Genomic DNA, 23155 nt, shown 5'->3' with positions numbered 1-23155 from the left:
CAGATATGTGTGTGTGTGTGTGTGTGTGTGTGTGTGTGTGTGTGTCTATGTATCTCAGGATGTAGCTCAGTGATAAAGCATCCCTGGTTCAATCTCTGGTACAAAATAAAAGGAATCCTTCCTTGATTTTCCATTACAAATGTTCTCTTTATAGTTAGTTACTTTTAAAGTTTTCTTTAAATTACCTTTTTTTTTTGGTACTGGAGATTGAATTCAGGGGCACTCAACCATTGAGCCACACCCCTAGTCCTATTTTGTATTTTATTTAGAGACAGGGTCTGAGTTGCTTAGTGCCTCACTTTTGCTGAGGCTGGCTTTGAACTTGCCATCCTCTTGCCTCAGCCTCCTGAGCCACTGAAATTACAGGCATGTGTCACTGAATCAAGCTAAACTACTTTTAAGGCAAATTGATAATCAGATAACTTGCTAAAAATAAATGGGTACACAGACCCTGAGAATAAACACACAGGAATAAAAAGAACAATAAAGGAAATGCATCAAGAAAGAAAGACTAATGGGACTGACCTTTGATGGGGTCTTCTGAGGTGAACATAAAGCTTGGAGTGTGGCCATATATTTCTCCATATATCTTGGAAAGGTTTCTTTAGTAACACCTGCACACTAAAGTAACTTTTGACTTGCCACTGACCCCATACCACGTTAATATAGGATCAACATACAGAAGAAGTCTCCCTGAATAGGATGGCCATGATGACAGTTCCAGAAAAGACAAACTAGGGTCAAAAGCTCCACCACTGTGTGTGAAGCAGGAGCTGAACACCTGATTGGAAAGAATGCAGGAGGCAGTCCTCAGTTCTCAAGGCAAGCATAAAACAGCAATAAACCTGGAGACAGCACTGTTTCCTTTGTTCTCTGCTTGGAGAGAAATCACTCTCTCTTGAGAGTCCTCTTTGCTTGAGCCTTACTTTACTTTCACTTACAATAAAGTTCTCTTGCATGGATTTTGGTATCGGGCTTTAAATTCTCTTTTGTTGGAACACAAGAACCGAGGTTTGGTGTACTAGCTCCCCACTCTCCTGTGACAGCTAGCCTGGTGCCTCGACTGAAAGCAACAGCCATCTACAGGACAGGTTTTTTAAATTCACTGTGTTCATCTCCTAGCTTTTTCTGAGATGATGTCTAACTTAGCCTCTGATATCTCGCCTTTTGCCCTGGACTTCTCTCTGTACACCTTGCTCTGTCAAAAGCTCTTTTGTATGTCACACCTGTGCTCTGTATGTCTCATGTCATTGCATTTGTTCAGCTTTTCTGGCATTCCGTAACCAGAGTGACAACCCACCCCACCCCACCCTGCTAACATGCAGACTTGCATGCCCTCTTGCTTTTTGTAGCATTATTTCAAGCAAGGCCACTACAGAGGCAACAAGATATCTCCACTGTAGTGGCTGTTGTCTTATGGCGTATGGCTGAATCTCCTCAGTAATGGGCATTATACCACCTTATTAAAGACTATATCCAATATCTAGAGAGTGATTAGTTCACCATCTTTACCTACTTATAAATCATCTCACTGGACACTTGTTAGCTTAAGATATCTTCTCACAGCTAATAAGCCTTTTCTCAGCTGGTATTCTTTTTTCTTCAACAAAATGGTAGTTTTGTCCTTACTCTATAGTGACTCTGCATGGACAATATGTCCCTCTACATCTATTATTCAAAGGAAAAGCTGAAAAATACTGTGACTTGCTCTTTTCTACATCACTTATCTATGTTTCCCACATGATGACACAAAAGCCTCTGTTCCCCTCTTCTTTCCTAAGCAACTCTTAAAATTCTACACAAAGGAATTAAAGGTCACATCCCCAAGTTATATCAACTGGCTGACATAAAGTTATTAAAAATGTTTCTTAAATTAGATTACAAACTTTAGAGACAGAGGTTGAGTAAATAAGTCACAAGTTATAAAACTTGGACAGGCATGCTACACCAAATTCTCAGGAACCTTGCAGGAACACTTCATGGTTCTGAGTTTAAGGTATAGGAGGGATGCCTTCATACATCCATCTCTCTTGGATGTCAGTACTGCTGAAGGATTGACAGACTCTGGATTTATTAGTTTTACAGATAGAAAATCAACTGCTGATATCAGTTACCACCCACTGTGGGGTGTATCCTGAGACACTGGGACTATTTTGATCCAGAGACCCTTAAGAAGAGATTGATTTTCACTTGTAATTTTTGCATGGCTTCAATATGAATTTTGGGATAAAGAGAAATGGCCCCTCAATGGGAGTCTAAACTATAATACTCTATCCCAATTAGATTCCTTTTGCAGAAAAGAAGGAAAATGGTCAGAAGTCCCCTATGTATAGGCTTTGTTTTTACTGGGCAATCAAAAAGATTTATGTGCTCAGTGGCTTGGTGATTTCCTTATAGCAATTATGAGTCAAGACATTGTTGGCCTAGGGGATCCCCCCAAACTATACCTTCCTCCCTCTCAACAGTGCATTTCACACTCATATCTGTCAAAACCTAACTCTCCCACTCTCCCTCTGTACCCACCAACCCTTCCTACTGTTCTCACTCCTCCAATCCTGGTTTGACTCATCATAAGCCTATCTCCAGATTATGCCCATTACAAGAAACAAATGGAGAATTTGGGTCAGATTACAGATTTTTCTAAGCTAGATCTAAAACAAATCTAACAGGCTTTGGGGAAGTTTTCGTATGATCCTGATAAGTATATAGAAGGATTGCAACATTTAACCCAGGCTTTTGATCTAACCTGGAGAGATATAACAGTAATTTTGAGTCAAACTCAAAATTAGACAAACAGACACAGAGAGACATCTGTTAACAGAAGCTGCTGGGGCTTTGGGGATTGATTTACATATTACTAACACTATATACCCTGTGGGTTATTCAGCTGTTCCAACTGAGTACCCTAATGGAATTATGATGAATCAACTGGCAGGTGGCATGATCATTTGTTTCATGGCAGAACTTAGAAACCTATTGATTACATGAAATTGACCACTATCGATCGGGAGTTAGAGGAAAATCCCATGACTTTTCTAGAAAAATTGAGGGAAGCCTTAGTAAAATCTACACCTTTAGATCTTACATCTCTTAAAGGCAACATATTTTAAAAGATAAATTCAATATTCAATCCATCTCAGATATTGGAAAGAAATGACAAAAATTGGCAATGGACCCTGGGGCTTCTCTTGATGATCTACTCCAGGTAGTCTCCCAGGTTCTTTTATAACTGAGACTGAAAGGAAACTTTGAGGAACCAGTTAAAGGAGAAAAAGAGAGGCAAGAAATGGGTGCAATTATTGGCTGCAGTTCTTAGAGGGCACTCATTTCCTCTTCCATGGGACCCTCATGCCCCTAAATATGTCTGTCATCAGGACACTGGAAGAAAAAATTGCAGTATTAAGGGCAGGCTTCCAAAGACTCCTTGCCATATATTTGGCAGGAGAGTCTTCTGGAAAGCTGATTTCCCTGAGGACAAAAGGGGCCTCAAAGATCAGATATTCTCGAAATGATGGCCTAAGAATAAGGATACCTTCAGAATCAGGTAGTGCCCCCAAACAGTCAACATCAGTGGGGCAGAACTGAGGATAAAATTGGAGGTAAGAAATTGGGCCAATTCCTTTTGGATACCAACCCTACCTATATAGTGTTTTAACCTCTTTCCCTGAACACCTTTCTGCTTATTCCTGCTTGGTGGTGGAAATCAGTGAAATACCGAAGGTAAGACATTTTACTCATCTTTGTTGCAGTTGGGAAGATATAATATTCACTCATTCTTTTTGGTAATGACTGAATATCCCACTCAAATATTGGGTCATGATAGCTTAACCAACTTAGGAGCTTGTCTAAGTTTTTCACTCAAGGCACTGTGTTCTTTTCTTTTGGTGTTGTCAGCAGTTGAACAATCAGAACAATTGATTGACACAACCCTGTTGGGTTTCTCCCTACAAGGGAATGACTAGATAAATGACAATCTTTACTAATAGAACAAAAGGAAAGAAACATATGCATTACAAACCACTACTCATGTAGATTTTAAATTATGGCCTGAAATAAGATTTTGTCACACCCACCTCATGGAAAAAGCCACACTTTCTAAACCAATTTCCAAGCTTTTGCAATTATTAAGGCCCATTTGAGCCAATCCACTCTTCATCTTCTACTATCAATGCTGGAATATCAAAGATATAAGGATGGTTACTATCAAATTTGGGATGGATATATATGGCTTATGCACACCATAGGACAAAATCAGAAGGCCCCAATCTGTTGGAAAGAATGCAGTCCCACTTATAAATGACTAATTCCATATGAGAGTTAGGATGGACACCAGAATCTCAATGTCAACATAGTGTAATTTTACAGGCTGATGATTGGTTTGGGACTAACTGGTTCCTCAGGCCTGGAATTAGATGGCCAGCACCCAGTTGGACCATTGGATATGTGGTACAAACTCATGGCCCTAGATTCCTCCAAGCTGGATGGGAAGATGTACTATTGGGTATTAAAGGATGCAAGGGAGGTGGGCCCCCAAAATAGGATAACCTACAAACCTCCCCAATCTCAAGCATAGATGGGGATGATCTGTTTCTCATTGGAATGATAATTTAGCTTCACTGTTTATCTCACAAATTGGTCTAGAGAATGTAATCTGACCATTTATACCCATGCAGCTCTCTATGACACTGAGGAAGGTGGCATTCATAAGAAAAGCTGTTTTATAAAACTGAGTGGCCTTGGATGTTCTCACAGTAGCTCAGGGTGGTACTTGTGCCATCATTCAGACAGAATGTTGTGTTTATATTCCCAACAACTCTGAACTCAAGTTCTCAAAGATTTGCACTTTCAAATAGATCCTGTGTCCTTCCTGGCCTTGTCATGAGGACAACTTTTAGTTCATGGTTTTATGGAACTTCCTTGTGGAGGAAATTGCTAGTATCTATAGTCATTCTCAAACTCATTGGTGTATTTGGACATTGCTGTGTCTATTTTTTTTCTATCAATCTTATTCTAATACTTAGGGTTTTTTTTTTTTTTTTTTCTTGCAGGGCATCCGCCTCCCAAATTGTTTACAATCTGTTTCTACTAAATCAGAGATTTACTGTGGTTTCCTGGATAGGTCTTACTCATAATCCAGACCATTTCACTGACAGAGAATATTTGGGATACCTACCCTGTAGGCCTCTGCCCCTATTCAACAGGAAGTAGCTAATGATCTGACTTCATTGCCCTTATTCCTAAAGTGAATTAGGGTCTCCAATCCTTGAGAGGGGGAAATCTTAAGTAGTAGTTACTAATAAACAGTGAAATGCAAGGTCATGGTTTTTCTTTAAATTACTTTTAAGGTAAATGGGTCATCATATAACTTGTAAAAAATAAAAATCAGGTGTACAGACATGTACATTTAAAAGTGGCCAATTTCATGCCACTTTTAAACTTTTATTTCTAGTAACAAAAAGGACATAGTCAATAAAAATATAAGTTGTATGTTTGTGTCTATGTCTGTATATTTCAAAGAAAGGATTCCATCAAACTGATAATAACAGTTATTTATGGGGAAGACAGTGGCTTTGGAGAGGTGTATAAAGAGAACTTTCATCCTTACTTTAGTTACACTTCAAATGTTTTGCTGTTCTTGTATTGAGTGTATATTGTTTTATATTACTTATATATTACTGAGTGTATATTGTTTATATTGTATATTATGTGTGAAATAGAAAAGCGTTAGTTTTTTTTAGAAGAATTCCTAGTCTCAGATATACAAACCAAGAACTTCAAGGATTTTTTAGGAATGTCCAAGAAAGGGAAAAAATTAAAATTTGTCTCAAATTCACATGAGCTTGTAGTTGTTTTTAAAGATTTTACCAGAGTAAGAAAATGACTGTATCTAAGACTGTTTGAGAGTAAAAGGGAAAAGAAATGAAAAAACAGAAACCCGTGTAATTTTTTTTATAAATCATATAAACTTCCCAAGTAAAAGATTTACTATTTAAAAATCAATCAATTCATAAGCATAAGATTTGAAAACATTGTGGCTAAAACCAGTAAAGCTATTAAAAGATTTAATTCTTTAAGGATCAAGTAAGTGTTAGCCATAAAACAAAATGAAAGAACATCTGGAAGGCAAAGAGGTTGAAAGATTGGAAATTAAAAAGCAAATTGTATGCTTAGTGCTACTGAGGGACTTCAGCAAATGGATATGAACCCATTTGAAAATAAATACAGAGTTTGTGTAATTACAATGAGCCTGAAGATGGATTTAGCATTTATATATCTCCTGGGAAGCTTTGTGAGTTAGCAACATAAAACCAAAGTACCATGAGGTTATTAAAATATTACTTCCTGTTGTATCATAGAACCTGAGAAGAGAATAAACATACCGATTACTTGTGTGGCTGGTTCCACATCAGTTGTGGCCTCTTCCAACAAGGACAGCAGCTTGGCTGATATCTGATGCACAGATTCAATGTTGCTAAACAAACTCTCCACATCCAGCCTGTCAATCTGAAGAAACACAAATATTGAGTACCAGCTGATGGAAATAAAAGCCTTCTATGTAGGATGCTTTCTCCTATAAACAGTAAGCATTAGATTTGCCAGTACATGCTGCCTCCATTAACCATTTCTGTAAACATTTTGGATTCAGAATTTCTAGAATAGATGTGCAGTTTTTCATTCTGGAAATTGAGATGGTGGTCTATTATTTTTGTCTTTAAGTATGTAGAGTTGAGAGTACAGCTACATAGTCTGATAAAAACCAGAATGGGAAGAAAATTTAGTCCTAACTGGTATTCTTAATTAATGCCCTTTAGGAAGATATATACCAGTGTGTATAAATTTAGAATATTTTGCTGCTTTCAAAACAGAAGACAAATCTCACCCTTGTCAAGTAACTATGTTCAGAGCTATTTTTAAACCATACATATTCTAAAAGTGATGACAAATAGATGGACTGGATTGCTTCTGGTTCTTTTCTTTAGAAATAAATGTGAATGGAAATATTCACCAAACACATACCATTTAAGGATTTATCATATTTGTAACTTCATGTACACCCTCAAAATCATTCTTTCAATCAGTGTAATATTCTTAGATCTTATAGACAGTGCTTATAATAATGGATAATTATTAATTTATCCATTCTTTCATCAAACATCAACAAGCATCTTCTAGTTACTGAGAATTGGAATAGAAGGCAGACTCTGTCAAAGGTAGCAGCTGATTAGTAGTGGGACAGTCAACTATCCTGTGCCATCTCAGTGTGGTGAGACATATGCCCTGATTTTGGTGGATCTGATTCAGAATTCATCGCTTGAGTCAGATCTCCTTTCATGGTCAAATAGTGCTTATTCAGGGCATTACTGCACTGGTGCAGGCTCCACCAGGCACAGCAGGGAACAGGAGTGGGTACTATTTACCCATAATACTTACCAATAAGTATTGTTCCTGAGGTCATCAGTGAACAACTTAGTCATCAATAATCGGGGAGTTCAGTTAAGGAAAAGGAGCTGATGAACTAAGGGAAATTAGGAACAAGATGTATAAGATAAAATCAAGACCTGGAGGAATACTGGAGCTAAAGACCAACGACTTCAATCTCTTTCCCATGCTTTCAGAATAACTTTCTTAGGTATGCTAGGTCTATTTGAGGGGGGGGGGGAAGTGTGAGAAATATGCTTACCTGTGAGAAACACACTCACTTAACCCAAACCCAAAGAATGGGCTCTGAGACACAGGTACAGCGAAAAAAAAAAAAAAAAAAAGTGAAACTTTAATGACAATCTTGCAAGATCAGGTTTCCTGGTGGTCAGTGGCCCTCAGAATGGTTACAATCAGCATTTTATCCCTAGTGCTAAAACATTCGCCCCCACTCCCTGATTCCTCATTGGCTCAGTACTATGGGATACATAGTCTTCCCAAACGTCACTAGGCTTTACTATATCCTATTGGGTTATTTAAAGAAATAAAGCTTTAGTTTTCCCCATCTGCCTTCGTTCTCTTGTGGTGGGAAGTTCTTCTGAGGGTGAATTTTGACATGTACACAGATCTTACTTCTTTACGTAAGTACTATTTCTTAACCGACAGTTCCTATCTCTATTGGTCCATTACCCCACCTCCTGTTTGCCAAGGGGCTGTTCAGGCGTATGGACTTTGGATCTGCTGCATCCATAGGCTATGGTGCTATTGTGTGAGTTAACTGCTTGTAACTTTCCATTCAGTTCTATTTCCCCTATTGCTGACTTCTTTACACCCCAATTTTACTCTTATGGCTAAATACTGTATTCTGAAAATGGACCACCGAACTTTCTATTTCTCACAGAAGGAGTCTGTTCTTTTTTTTTTTTTTTATTCCATCCCTTTTTTGACATTGGCCCATCTATTGTTCTTCATATTGGGCACATATTATTTTGGTAAGGATATTTTGTCATTGAAATTAGAAGACTGACTTCAGATTCCACCTTTTAAAAACATGCAATTAGATCATGCTATACACATTTTTTTAACCATCTTGAAAAATTCCTCACTTTCCTATCATCAACCCTGTCCCAAAGAGAGCTCCAGTTTCATTTATAACCAAAGCCATATGACGGTATGCAACAATTTATTTCAATATTGGATTGGAAAACGTATTTTTTCACTATTTTAAGTATTCTAAAATTATCTGTATCTGCATAATAATCAATATATTATGATCACTGTTGACTCTTAGGGTTCTGACTTCATTGTCTCCCCAAATGTTTCTTCAACTAAACATTCACTTTCAAAGAAAAGAGCACATGTGATTCTTTCGCCTGAAATGTAGGGATATTCAGCACTTCCAGTTTCTATTTTAGGAAGTATATCTAAAAATTATACAAAATATCTAAAGGCATATAATGGTAGTGACTCTTGTTAATTACCACTTATGAAATTGTCATTTAATGATAACTTGCTTGAATTTTAATTTAATGATAATCATTAATTTAACATTTAATGATAATTTATTATCAATTGTTCGGAAGTCACATATTTTTGCCTACCACTGATTTAACACACTAAAAGAATTGCCTTCTGGGTAGTAATTAAATTCACAAAGGTATAACTTTGCATAGGGCCATATGTTTTCCAAAACTTGTGTAGGAATCAAGTTTTTGTACATTGATTTGTTTTAAATGTACTGGCTCTTTATTTCTTCAAGTCACTTCTAAAATGATTCCTTCCAAGTGTGAAATTTTATCCCCTAATTTACTCACTTTATAAGGTAGAAGATTAAATGTGGTTTATATAATATATCCCTATTATTATTTCATTTTGTTGTGGACACTTTATTCTGCAGACTTGAAGTGCTTCATATTTATTATTTCACACATTACTCCAACTTCTCTGGAGAGTGTGAACCAGTTTGAAGATAGGAAAACTAATGCAAAGCCAAAACAGGTATAATACTCAAAATTATGCAAGAAGCTCAAGACAGAGTTAGGACAGGAAATTGACCTTTTAGTTCTATTCCTTAATCCACTATCAGCACTACTTTGCCACCTCTATTTCAACTGTTTTGGTTTGTTGCTAATTTTCTTACCAAGTTGTTATTTCCTCAAATTTATTACCCAAGGTCACTATTCTGCATATCTAATTTGGATTATAAATCCATTTAGCATGAATCTAAATTCTACATCCTATCTATAATCTTAGCTCAGTGCAAAAAATACTAAGTAACAAAAATTTAAGTTTTAATTCCATTTCTTCCTGAAGGACAGAAAGGATTAAAACATCAATTGGCCTGGTTTCAATCATATCACCATGGGCCCATGGGTATTCTGTGAATCATAAAATGAATTCACATCAAGTCACTGCTGTTCTGAGGAACAAACAAATGTCTGGTCCAAATAGGCTTTTAAAACTGACAGATGATTTTATGATTACCGACATAAATCAAGGAAACATACACATATATATTTATTAATCATTTACTAGAAATAAGCAATGCTCTAAGAGCTTAAAAGTTGAATTATATTTTAAGTGGATTAAAAGTTAGTTTTTGAAAAGGACTTAGTGTAAAAGTATACGCTATTCTAGGCCAAATCAATATACAGTAATTCAGACTTCACCAAAAAAAAAAAAAAAAAACAAGGTCAGTGTTTACACTAAAAATTTAATTAGTTGCTTTATGAAAGTATTCATCATGAAATATACTGCAAATGACAAGTTTTAATTACATTTAAATAATGACTAGATTTTAAAATTAGGTGGCATGATGCCTCCAGCTTTATTCTTTTGCTTAGGATTGCTCTGGCTGTTCCGAGTCTTTGTAGTTTCCATAAAATTTCTAGGACTTTTTTTCTATCTCTTTGAAAAATGTCTTCAAAATTTTGATATAAATTGCATTGAATCTGTAGGTTGCTTCGGGTCATATGGACATTTTAATAAGATTATTTCCCAGTTCAAAAACACCTGATATCCTCCTCCCATTTTTCTGAGATGACTTCAAATTTTTTCATCAATATTTTGATATAGAAAACTACTATAAAGCTATAGTACTCAAACCAGCATGGCACGGGCGTAAAACTAGATGTAGAGATTAATGGAACAAAATAAAAAACCCAGAAGTAAATCCACACACTTATGCTGCATTGATTTTCAACGAAGGTGCCAAGGACACACAATGAGGAAAGGACAATCTCTTTAATAAATTGTGGTGAGGAAACTGGCCTTCCACATGCAGAAGAATGAAAGTGGACCCTTTTCTAACACTACATACAAAAGATCAACTCAAAATGGATTAAAAATTTATACATAAGATCTAAAATGGTAAAATCATTGGGGGAAAATCAGAGTATGTGTCAATACTCAGACCAATGTGACATTGGTCTGAGTATTGACACATAAATATATATTTTTGGTACCAGAGGTTGAACCCAGAGGTGCTTAATCACTGAACCACATCCCCAGCCACTTTTTATTTTTTTATTTTGGTACAGGGTCTTGCTAAGTGCTTAGAGCCTTGCCAAGTTGCTGAGTCCGGCTTTGAACTTGTGGTCTTCCTGCCTCAGCTTCCCAAGCCACTCTGATTACAAGTGTGCACCACTGTGCCTGACTGATATTTTTGGATAGATCCAAAAGCATAGACAACAAAAGTAAAAATAAACAAATGAGATTACATAAAACTAAAAAGCTTCTGCACAACAAAGAAAATAATCATGGAATGGAAGAAAATATGTGCAAACCCTACATCCTATAGGGGTTAATGTCCAAAATACACAAGAGCTCAACCAAACCATATAACTAGTAATGAAAATGGACAAAAGACCTGAGTAGATATCTCTTAAAAGAAAACATACAATGTCCAATAAGAATATGAAAAAATGCTCAACATAAATCATCAGGAAAACACAAATTAAAAACACAATAAGACAGCACTTCACACCTGTTACAATTTCTATTATCAAAAGGACAAAGATGTGATGAAAAGAATACCTTTGTACTTCGGAGGTCTAAGTGTAAATTAGTGTAGCCATTGTAGAGAACAGTAGGGATTCATCAAAAATTAAAAATAGAACTGCTCTATGATCTAGCAATTCCTTTACTGAATCGATATCCAAAGGAACTGAAATAAGAATGCCAAAGAAACATCTGTACTCTCATGTTTACAGTAGCATTATTCACAATAGCCAAGATATGCAGTCACCCTAACTGTCCATCTGGATGAATGGATAGGGAAAACATGGTACAGCTATATAATGGAATTTTATTCAACCTGTAAAAAGAAGAAAATCCTGCTATTTTGACAACATTGATGAACTTGGAAGACCTTATTTTAAGTAAAATAAGCCAGATATAGAAAACAAATACTGCATGAATCTCACTTATATGTGGAATGTAAAGCGATCAAATTATAGAAACAGAGTAAAATGATAATTACCAGATGCCGAAGCCTGAAAGCCTTCAAGGAAATTGGTAAGAAGCAAAATTTTAGTTAGATAGGAGGAATACATTCAAGAGATCTATTGTACATAACAGTAACTGAAGTTAATATATTGTATACTTGAAAATTGCTGAGAGTAGATTTTAAGTGTTTTCACTACAAATACAAAGAAGATAAATAGGTGAGGTAATACATAAGCTAAATTGCTTGATTTATGAATTTCACAATGTATGCATATATCAAAACATCATGTGTTATACTATAGATATTCTATTTTTCCTTGTAAATTAAAATGTAAATTTTTGAATCACCGACTTTATAGTAATATGCATACAAAAATTCCTGGGTATAAAAGTATAAGCAAAGGAAAACATACTCATAAAATTACATTAATTTAAAGATATAAGCCTTGGTACAAAATTATTTTGTCCTCCATGAGAATCTTACTTGAATTTTCCTACTTTTACATTCCATCCTAATGTTTTTGGTTAGCTCAAAAATGCTTTGCCTTTATGTAACTTTCAAACATTCTACCCATCTGAAATGGAATCAGGTAATAATAGTGTTTTTCCAGGAGTTTTGCCCAACTTTGTCCCTTCTTTTGCATTTTTGGGGGCCCAACTTTGTCCCTTCTTTGCATTTTGGGGGGCCAGGGGCAGGAAGACTATGGCTTTTTATCTTCATCTGATCCTGTCAGAATTTTAGTCACAGTGCCTTTGTCTCTTCCCCATTCCCTACAGAGGTGGGCGTGGGACCTAGCTAACTGATCCATGCATCCCTAACTGTCCAATTAGTAATTAGTCTAAGATGAGCAGATTCCCAGGCAGAGGCAATGAAAATCTTCACTGACTTTTAATAAAAGTTACATAGGGCCTGGGCTGTAATCCTAAGTATCTGCTATGTTCTGAATGATTGTGTGTCCCCGCCCACCCCTGCCTTGAATTCATGTTAAAATCTTACTCCCGCACCCCTAAACCACACAAGGCAATAGTACTGGGCTGGTGGGACTTTGGGTGGTGATTAAGTTGTAGGTGCAGAGTTCTCATGACCCTTATAAAAGAGACCTGAGAAAAAACCTTTTGCACCTCTTGCCATGTAAGGTTATGGCTAAAAGAGAGTTTCCTAGGAGTGGCCCATCACCAGACATTGAGTCTACTGGCACCTTAATCCTGGACTTCCCAGCTTGCAGGATGGTGATAAATAAATTTCTGTTGTTTAAGCTATCTAGTTTACAGCATTTAGTTATAAGAGTCCAAAAGAACAAGTCAGTATGTAAGTTTTTGTCTTCAGTAGTCATCTTTACGTAAGAACTCGACTATTATAAAGTGAACACAGAGGAAAGCTAAGCCTAATGACATTGCAGTAAGCCCCTGGATCTAGACTTGCCTAGAGAAAAAACATCTGTATTACATAACCAATAAATTGCATTTTTAATTTAATCTAGTTTTAATTTTGTTACCTACAACCAAAAGAAGACTAATACACTTTTAATTGTAGCCAAAATCTTACTTCCTCCAGGAAATATTTTCCGCTGTTTTGTTAGAATTAAACGCTCCCTCTCCCACCCATTCATAACTCTTTTAAAATTATTATTTTAATTATACAAATTTATGTGGTACCATGTAATAATTTGATGTTTGTATCCAATGCATAATGAACAATTCAGGAAATATAGTTAACATTTCCATCTCCTGAAACATTTTTTTTTCAAATTTTTTGATCAATATGTGACAATTTGTATCTTAGTACATTCACGGAGCACAGTGTAATACTTCGATATAGGTATGCTGTATATACCAAATGGGGGTAATTGACATCCACCTCCTTATCATTGCTTTGTGCTTGGAGACTTTGAACTCCTCTCTTCTAGTTACTCATAAAATATATAATGGGTATTGTGAACTGTAGTGCCCCCACTGTCTGTAGAACCCTAGAACTTATTACTTCTATTACTGTGTCTAGGTACTCATTAACCAACCTTCCATTACTCCTTTCATTCATTTACTCTAGTAAACACTTTTATTCATCAACACCTTTTTTAACATCCATCTATGAGAAAACATGCAGAATTTGTCTTTCTATGTCTTATTTGTTTTACTTAGCATAAAGTCCTCCAGTTTTATTCATTTTTCTGCAAATGATGGGATAGCATTATTTTATTTTATTTTATTTTTGAGAGAGAGAGAGAGAGAGAGAGAGAGAGATTTAATATTTATTTTTTTTAGTTTTCGGCAGACACAACATCTTTGTTTGTATGTGGTGCTGAGGATCGAACCCGGGCCGCACGCATGCCAGGAGAGCGCGGTACCGCTTGAGCCACATCCCCAGCCCCAATAGCATTATTTTATAACTGAAAATATTCCATTGTGTGTATTACATTTTCTTTATACTATTCCTTCATTGATAGGTATCTAGATTGATTCTACATCCTAGCTTTGTGAAAAGTGTGGCAACAGACATAGGTGTGCAAGTATCTGGTAGATATGCTGCTCTCCTTTCCTTTGGATATATACCCAGAAGTGGGATAGCTGCACCGTATAACAGATCAATTTTTAATTTCTTGTGGAGCTTTCGTATTGTTCTCCATACTGGCTGTTCTAATTTATATTTACACCAACACAGTAAGAGAGTTCTCTTTCACTGCCCTATTTTTACCAACACTTGGTATTTTTTGTCTTTTTGATAATGACCATTCTAACTGGGATGAGAGAACATCTCATTGTGATTTTGATTTGCATTTCTCTGATGGCTGATGAAGTTGGGCATTTTTTCATAAATTTTCTGGCTATTTGAATTCCTTCTTTTGAGAAATATCTACTCATATCCTTTGCCCATTTTATAATTGGATTATTTGATTTTAAGTTGCTTACATATTCTAGACATTAATCCCTAGTCAAATGGACAATTTGTAATTTTTTTTCTTTGTAGGGTGCCTCTTAATTCTGTTGATTGTTTCCTTTGCTCTTACAACAGTCTTGTTCTGTATTATTCACTGTTTTTATTGAACTCCATTTTATACGGGCTGGGGATACAGCTCAGTTGGTAGAGTGCTTGCCTCACATGCACAAGGCCCTGGGTTCAATCCCCAGCACCACAAAATAAAATTATATATATAATATATATCATATGATATATATTATTTATATTACATACATCAGGGATATTTACTAATTCATCTTTCTCTCTGTTAGAATTGTGAGTTCATCTATGTGATTCATTTCGATACCCTATGGTATCTAATAGAATCCTAGGCATGTACGTAATTAATAAAATTTGACAATTTGAACTGAGTTGAATTTCTACAATTTAAATAATCTATTTACTTTTGTGGGAACCATTAATAAATCTTTTTAAAAATATGACCATTTCACAGAGCTCTGCATAACAAATAGGCAAGGATCTAAAGTAGCTTTAAAAAATCAAAATGACCTAATTTGCTTGTTCAAACTATCATAATAAGTGAATATTTTATAATTTCCCACTTGATTTTGTGTACAAATTTCAGTTCTTTGTTTGGCCAATTAGTGTACCTGGCAAATTTGCTGTCAGAGCCAGTCCTCATCCTTAGCTTACACTTGGCAAGATCCTGTTTATGGTTTTCCGTTTAACAATAAACAGTTGACTGGGTGACTCAGCTTAAATCAACTCACAGGGAGGAATAACCAAACATCCTTAGGTGTCAAGCAAACTCCAAACACTAATACCTTTAAAAATGAACATTGAAGTCTGGGAACAAACTTTAAAAAAATTCAACTATTATCATAAGAGCAGTTCCTGTTCATTGTAGAAAATTGAGGATGGATAGATACAAGAGAGTAAAAAAGAAAATGCAATCACCTATAATTCACACAGTGGTAAGTACTGATGATACTTCCAGGTGTATTCTTCCAGATTGTTCCCCCACCTGGTATGTGCATGTTATATACTTCAAATAGAGTTTAAAATTTTTTAATTTAACACACACATCTTTTCATGACATTAATTTAGTTTCACCACTATTAATATGAACATTATGTGGAAATATCATGGTCTTCTTAACTAGTCACTAAATCTGTGAAATCTAAACAGATTGCCTTTTATACTATTACAAACAGCTAGTTCCTTGATTATTTCTTTATGATAATTTCATAAATATAATTATTGAGCTAAAGTCATTAATATTTTTAAGAATTTAAACAAGTTTGGGCAATTCGTAAACATTGTTTTCTTCTAACAATCAGTGGATTAAAAACCCTTAGCTGGGTATTATTAGCCTTATTGGAAATACATTTTAAAGCCCCTAATTTCATGACCAAAATCATAACACTTAAAAGTTCTACTATATGTACATGACTTTTATAAAATAATTATAGAAGACAGAAGTAAATAAGCAGCATTGCTTTTGAGGAACATGGTAATTTCCATGAATCAAATGCTCCTCTGGAAATTGTTTCTAGAAAAGAGTTAAAATTTTCTATTTTGGGGTGGATTGGTAGTAAATGTAGATCCAAATAGGACACAGTCTGGATTCTCTGCACTTACTCTGGTGATGAATATTATAATTCAATAGGGAAAATTCACTGTGGACATGATTTGAAGTGGTTGAACAAAACCTTGGTCCTATCTATTTTTTTATACCACAGCTCCATGCACAACATTATGGTGAGACCTGGGTGTATTCCCTAAATTAGGTCACTCCATTAATAATGCAGAAACTGTCAAAGCCCAATGATAAGGAGACTGTAACAAGTAAAGAGGAAGAAAGCTGGAGATTTATAAAATATACACTTAAGAAGCAGAGACCCAATAGGGACCTTCTGAGAGGAAAAACACTAGATCTTGTTTTATTTTTTAGTGTAGAAACTGAGAAGGGGAATGCTCGTGAGACAGAAATTGCAGCAAGTAGAAAAAGAGGATGTTGGCAGAAAGCCCTGGCAACCACTGGGCTTAGATAATTATCTAATTACCATGGCATTTACTGAGACAGTTGGCTTCTAGATTACAATGCTTTTCAGGGTAAACTAGTCATTATTTCATCAGGTTTCTCAAAACTGCAGATTTGTATGTGTGAAACTTCCTACTGTGAAACTAGATTCCAAACTGGATAATTAAGTCAAACTACAAGTTGAATCAATATCACAGCTAGACAGTGAGTTTTTTAACCAATCTTGCAGTTAAATAGCCAAGTTACCAGATAACTGCTCAGAAACATTCCAGGCCAGAAGATAAAAGTGTAAACAAACCTACACCAGTTCAGAGATGTCAGCTCCTTTGCAGAAAGAAGGGTTGTTACCCTGAAAGGAAGTATATGTAGAAGAGAAGAGTCAATGGAGGTGAAGAAAGGCCAGAACAGAGACTGGTCAAACTCAAGAATTCCCTGAGCTATGAAGTCCATCCCGGCTTGTTCAGACTAATAATTGAAAAGTAAGGTCCTTGCACTGATATTCCTGGATGAAAAGTAGGTAGTTGACAGGTCCCTTTCTGCCTTTATTGCTCTTAGGAAAAAAAAAAAAAACTTAGTTGGTGGTGATTTGGAATGGTTACTTGGTCTTCAGGTTTGCCATCCTTTCCTATTTTGAATTTTGAATTGAATTATGAAATGCTAATATGAAATGCTCAGAGACTATATAGGACTGTTAGGAATAACCCTCTGATCTGAAGGGCCAGTACATTTTGTGATCCTTTCAGAAATTCTGAAAACAAAAGTGTTGAAAAAACACTGCGGTTATATGGTTAAAATATAAAATAAAATAAATTGGAAATTATAAGAAAAATACACACATTATGTATGCCCCAAGTTAGCCAAAATTATGTGTAAAGGCTTCTGGCTGGGCATGATGAACAAAGGAAACATTCTGTGCTTGATCACCTGAGTACTCTCGAGTGTGTGTGTATGTGTGTGTGTGGTCTTCTGCACATATACTCAAATGGAGAGCTTATAACAGTACTCTTAATATTTTCAAGATATTCTTCAGACCTACTGTCTTCAGGCCTACTCTCTGATATGAAGAGTGATTTAGCTCAACACTACTTTTTCTCCCACATATAGTAATAGAGTAACAAAGTTCTAATTTCCAATAATACTAGCAAAGACTACAGGAGTCCTGGACTTACTACAAATAATTTTGAAAAGTTAGAAAAAGGTTTTGTAAAATTTTAAAAAGTAAAAGAAAAATTTCCTTAAGATGATTGACGAAGTAAGAAAAGAAGAGTATGAATGAATTTGAAAAAAAGATGTGGTGGGCAGGTGAGAGATGGTAACTTGGTGAGAGCAAATATCTTAAAGACTGTAAGTTCTGGAGTTTCCAGGATTGGCCATTTAGTCACTAGCATTCCCACACACTCTCCTGCAGGGAATCTCACATATTTGAGCACTGTGATTACTCTCTGGAGGTGAGTCATGACCATTTAAAACATTCAAAAGATTTCCCGGCTCCTGGTATAGGAACTCTGTGTGGTCTTGTCTTTGCTTACATTTTCTGCTTTTCTGTGAACTTGGCACTCCAGGAACTGATCGCAGGCTGGTCCATGTGATATTTCCTTTCCCAGGTGGTCTTCTCAGAATCCAATGATAGTAAACATAATAGACGGTAAAAATCACACATTTCCTGCTCAACTGAGGCATTGATTCCTCAGCTGTCAAATACCAAACTAATATGGTTTGCCAAATACAAAACTTAGGAGATTTCATTGGACTGTTTCAGAATCACTTGTGTTGACCACAAGCCTGAGAAATCTAAAAGAGGCAGTGGTGGTGGAAAGGAGCTGGCTCAGTTGGGTTGAATGCATACTCTGACATGTTTTCAAGGCAAGGGCTACAGGAATGTTTCCCAGGGATGGGACGTGGACCCTGTGAAGGAATGAGCAGTTGTGAGCTCATCTCTGATATGGCCTAGAGGACTAAAAGGGAAGAACAGGGAGGTACCTTCTGGATGCCTGAGGATTGAGGAAAGAGATGCAGTCAAGTCATCTTCAGGACAGAGCTTCTGCCCCCAGAGTGGAAATTTGCAGAAAGAGGTCAGGAGAACACGTATAAGGGAGTCACATTATTACATCTGGAAGGTCCAAAGAATGTGAAGCCCGTCTATGATGCATCGCTTCTTGGTCTTTTGGCTAAGATCAAGTGCAGTCTATAATGGCACCAGTTCAGGTAGACCTTTCCCCTTTCTTATCTCTCCATTCCCATCCTCCGATGGGATCAGAAGCTGCCTAATAAGCTAGCTGCAGTACCAGGAGGACAAACTGGGAGGAAGCCATCTATGCTTCCCTCTACCCCTTCAAGTTTCCAGGTAGAGAAGGCCTGATCTGAGGGACAGTCGGTGTCTAAGTCACAGCTCAAAGTAATATCTGGGACTGACTTTCTAATTTCTGAGTTGAATTGTGTTTGTTACTTCAAGTCTATTATGTAAGACTTGAGAGAAAAATCATGGGCTTGTCAGTTTGCATCCAGAGGCAAGGCAGAATTTTGCACTGTGTGTACTTCAAAGGTTTGGTGAGAGATAAATATAAAATTACCTTTTGATTGAACCTCAAGTCATCTTTGTTTAGCACACAGGTTTCAATCATATTTCAAGAATTCTGCTGTATTTCTTATCTTTTATTCCATTCATTCCTTACAAAATACTGTTATATCTACTTCTTCCAATGAAGAATCAAAGCTCAGAGAAGTTAAAACATTTGACCCAAATCACATAGTTGTGGGTCATAGAGCCAAAAGGAGTAAGACTGTCTGACATGAACATTCTAGAATTTAATTAACACCCCAGGCCACTGAGTCTCTGTTTTGATGGGCTAACTTGGAATGTTCCCTCAATAGTCAGGGAACATCTCCCCTAAAAAGCCTGTCATAATCATGTACACAAGGCTAAGTAAGGTCTCTGCCTCCACAACCAGCATGTATCTCTACCAATGTAGTTGATCACAATATTGTGAAATTATTCATGTGCATGTCTGGCTCTCCCATTTGACTATAAATTGTGAACACTAGCTGCTGTGTTGTATTCATCTCAATTTCTCCAGTGTTTAGCATTTAGCACCTTTGCTATAAAGATACAGTGAGAAAGATTACCAAAGATAAAAAAGGTAAGTGAATAGTTGTTAGGTTAAGTACTCATGTGGGCCTCACCACACTACAAGGCATCATGATTAAGCCTCAGGCTTTGGAGTCTGGCTTCTTAATTTTTAATCTTATTCTGCCACATTTGGGTAAATTACTTAACCGCTAAGCACCAAGAATTTCTCATTTATAGAGACACCTATTTCATGGGTTGTTGCGAGGACTATATGAACTAATATAAATAAGATGTTTAGAATAGTGGCAGTACATAATAAAAATCCAATAGGTTTTAGCTATTATTTTTATTAGAAGGAAGACTATGGAATGAATTTTAACCAAACTGCTAGCTGAAACAGGCAGTCCCCAAACCAGACAAGAATGTTTCAAATGTTCATTGATTTGTAAAAATGGACCTCCCAGTGTGTTCATCCAGAACCAGGCAGGATTTTCCCACTAGAGAGTTTACATGTGCTCCTCACATTACACTCTGAATCCAGAGTGTCACATAGAAAAAAAGAAGCAGATATGAGATTTAATTTGGGGAAACAGAGCCAGTCCCTGAAACATCTTAATAATTTCTCACTTCCCTCTTTTGGGCAACTACATCTTTGTTAATCACATAGTTGTGGGTCATAGAGTCAAAGGAGTAAGACTGTGTGACATGAACATTCTAGAATTTAATTAACACCCCAGGCCATTAAGTCTGTTTTGATGGGCTAACTTGGAGTGTTCCCTTAATAGTCAGGGAACATCTCCTCCAAAAAGCCTGTCATAATCTAACCTAAAGGTACTCCAGCCCACAGTTTTTAATTTGCCTGAGTTCTAGAAGAGGCTTAAAATTCAGCTGCCTGGTTTTGCTGAGTACACTCAGAATGATGGAAACAAGTCTCAGCCCTGAGTGGGGGCAGATGTTTGAGTCGCCATCTATTACCTGTACCACCAAATTCCAGACTCCAAACTCTAAAGTCAACACAGGCTCTCCTCTGTTGCCCCTGCCTCTGACATTGATAGATGAATCACACTATCTACAACATTCTGTTAGCCTCTTTTTGGTCAGTCCCTAAAACTCTGTCAGGCTCCACTTTGTGTCTCTGAAAAGGCTCTTAAACTCATCTTCATTCCCCCTAATCCCTAATCTGTTCACTTGATACTTACTGATTTGTCTTCATAAAACTAAGTCTAGAGGAGAGGAAGATGGCGGCGAGGGGAGTGCATTGCCTCCGTGTGCTGCTTCACTGTGTGGGAGTATGACAAGTCAGGACGGCTAAAGGCTATCTTGTTAGGAATTTCCAGCAATAGTGGGGTGCTCCGGAACCTGGAGGAAGGATTTCCATCACACGAGGATCGGCTACGGGGACTCAAACGCGAGAGGTTTGTCGCACGGAGGGTAACACTGCTTATTCAGCAAATCGCCCCGCGGCTAGAGTCTGCAGCGCGCGCTGGGAAACGAGGAGATAGCGGCGCAGGGATACAGCGCTGCAGTTTCTGCCAGCCGTGCAAGCACCGTACTCAGGGCTGAATTCTGGGTTTGAGACGGGGGAAGGAAGCGGTCCATCTCGGTTCTCCACACCGGTCAGACCACAGAGGAGGCCAGCAGCCACCATGTTGGAAAGCTGACGTCACCATCCCTGTTTTCGACTGACTGCAGCTCATTCAGCCATAGAACAGGTAATTTCAGGCTGCCATTCGCCTGCGGCTTGCAGACAGATTGCTAGGGTTCAGTGCCTGGGTGCTTCTTAGAACCTGATCTTATCGGAGCGAACACCGAGCGCGGGGCGGCCGAGTTCCGGCTCCCGGAACTTCCCTGGCCCGGGGCTAGGAGCCCGCGGAAACTGCTTCTCGGTCCGGGTCCTGCTGAGGGCCGGTCAGGACTCACCCGTTGCTTTGGTTGCCCGGCAAGGGGAACGAAATGCTGCCATTCGCATAGGATACCAACATGGCAGAGATCTGATGTCATCAGAAAGCGGCGGAGGAGAGAACTTCATCAATACCAGCGGCGACAGAAACAGTTGGTCTCCTGGTAGGGGGGGTGAGGCACAGACACCCGAGTCTCTCTCGATTTGTCGTCGAGCCAGAGGGGAGGAGCCGGGCCGCCGCCAGCGCCCGGAGCAGGCCCAGCGGCTCGCCAGCGTGGTGACCGCGTGACCCCAATTGGAGAGGGGGCGGAGCGGAGCCGCCACCCGCACCCGCAAGGTGGGCAGACCCGCGACCCAGTGGTACATGGGCGTGGTAGGAGGGGCAGGGCAGAGCCGCCGTTCGCGCTTGCAAGGTAAACAGACCTGTGACAGCCTGGCGGGTCAGGCCCAGTGGCCTGCCAGTGTGGTACACACGTCACCCCAACTGGAGTAGGGGCAGAGCAGATCCTTCTCCCACGCCCGGATCAGGCCCTGCCGGTGTGGTGGTCACGTGACCCCAATTGGAGTGGGGGCGGAGCGGAACCGCCACCCGTGCCCGCAGGGTGAGCAGACCTGTGACCAACCTGCAGATCAGGCCCAGGGGTCCGCAGGCGTGGTAGGAGGGGCAGGGCAGATCCGCCGCCCGCGCCTCCAAGGTAGGCAGACCTGCAACAGACCGGCGGATCAGGCCCAGGAGCCTGCCGGCGTGGTACACACACCACCCTAATTGGAGTAGGGGCAGAGCAGAGTCGCCGCCCGTGCCAGGAACAGGCCCAGCGTCCTGCAGGCGGGGTAGTCACGACACCCCAATTGGAGTAGGGGCAGAGCAGAGCCTCCACCCGTGCCCGAAAGGTGGGCAGATCTGCGACCGACCAGCGGGACAGGCCCAGTGGCCTGCCGGTACGACAGACACGTCACCCCATTTGGAGTAGGGGCAGAGTAGAGCCGCCGCCCGCGCCTGCAGGGTAGGCAAACCTGCAACCGACCGGCGGATCAGGCCCGGTGGCCTGCCGGCGTGGTACACTCGTCACCCCAATTGGAGTAGGGGCAGAACAGAGCCGCCGCCAGCGCCCAGAACAGGCCCAGTGACCTGCCGGCGTGGTAGCCACGACACCCCAATTGGAATAAGGAGAGAGCAGAGCCGCCGCCCGCGCCTGCAGGAAAGATACGCAAGCAGTATGAAAAGACAAGGAAAGAAAGGACCACAAGCAATGCAGGTCAACGCAACTTTAGAAGAGGTAACAGCTGCAGCAGATGGAATGTCAGATAAAGAATTCAGGATATACATGCTTCAGATGATCTGGAGTATCAAGGAAGACATTA

At 38.6% G+C, this 23155-nt stretch overlaps 1 protein-coding gene across 1 annotated transcript in view; it reads right to left on the bottom strand.

Moving 5' to 3' along the window:
- Positions 1-23155, bottom strand: part of Arhgef38 (Rho guanine nucleotide exchange factor 38) — a 147899-nt gene that overhangs the window by 75412 nt on the left and 49332 nt on the right. The window contains exon 3 of the mRNA XM_015484614.2: positions 6381-6504. Within this exon, the coding sequence (XP_015340100.1) occupies positions 6381-6504 (124 nt within the window). The remainder of the gene's footprint in view (positions 1-6380; positions 6505-23155) is intronic.

The sequence above is a fragment of the Marmota marmota genome, unplaced genomic scaffold (assembly GCF_001458135.2).
Source record: "Marmota marmota marmota unplaced genomic scaffold, marMar, whole genome shotgun sequence".
Lineage (NCBI taxonomy): Eukaryota > Metazoa > Chordata > Mammalia > Rodentia > Sciuridae > Marmota > Marmota marmota.
Note: the sequence above shows the minus strand (reverse complement) of the source record. Positions and strands in the feature narration are given on the sequence as shown.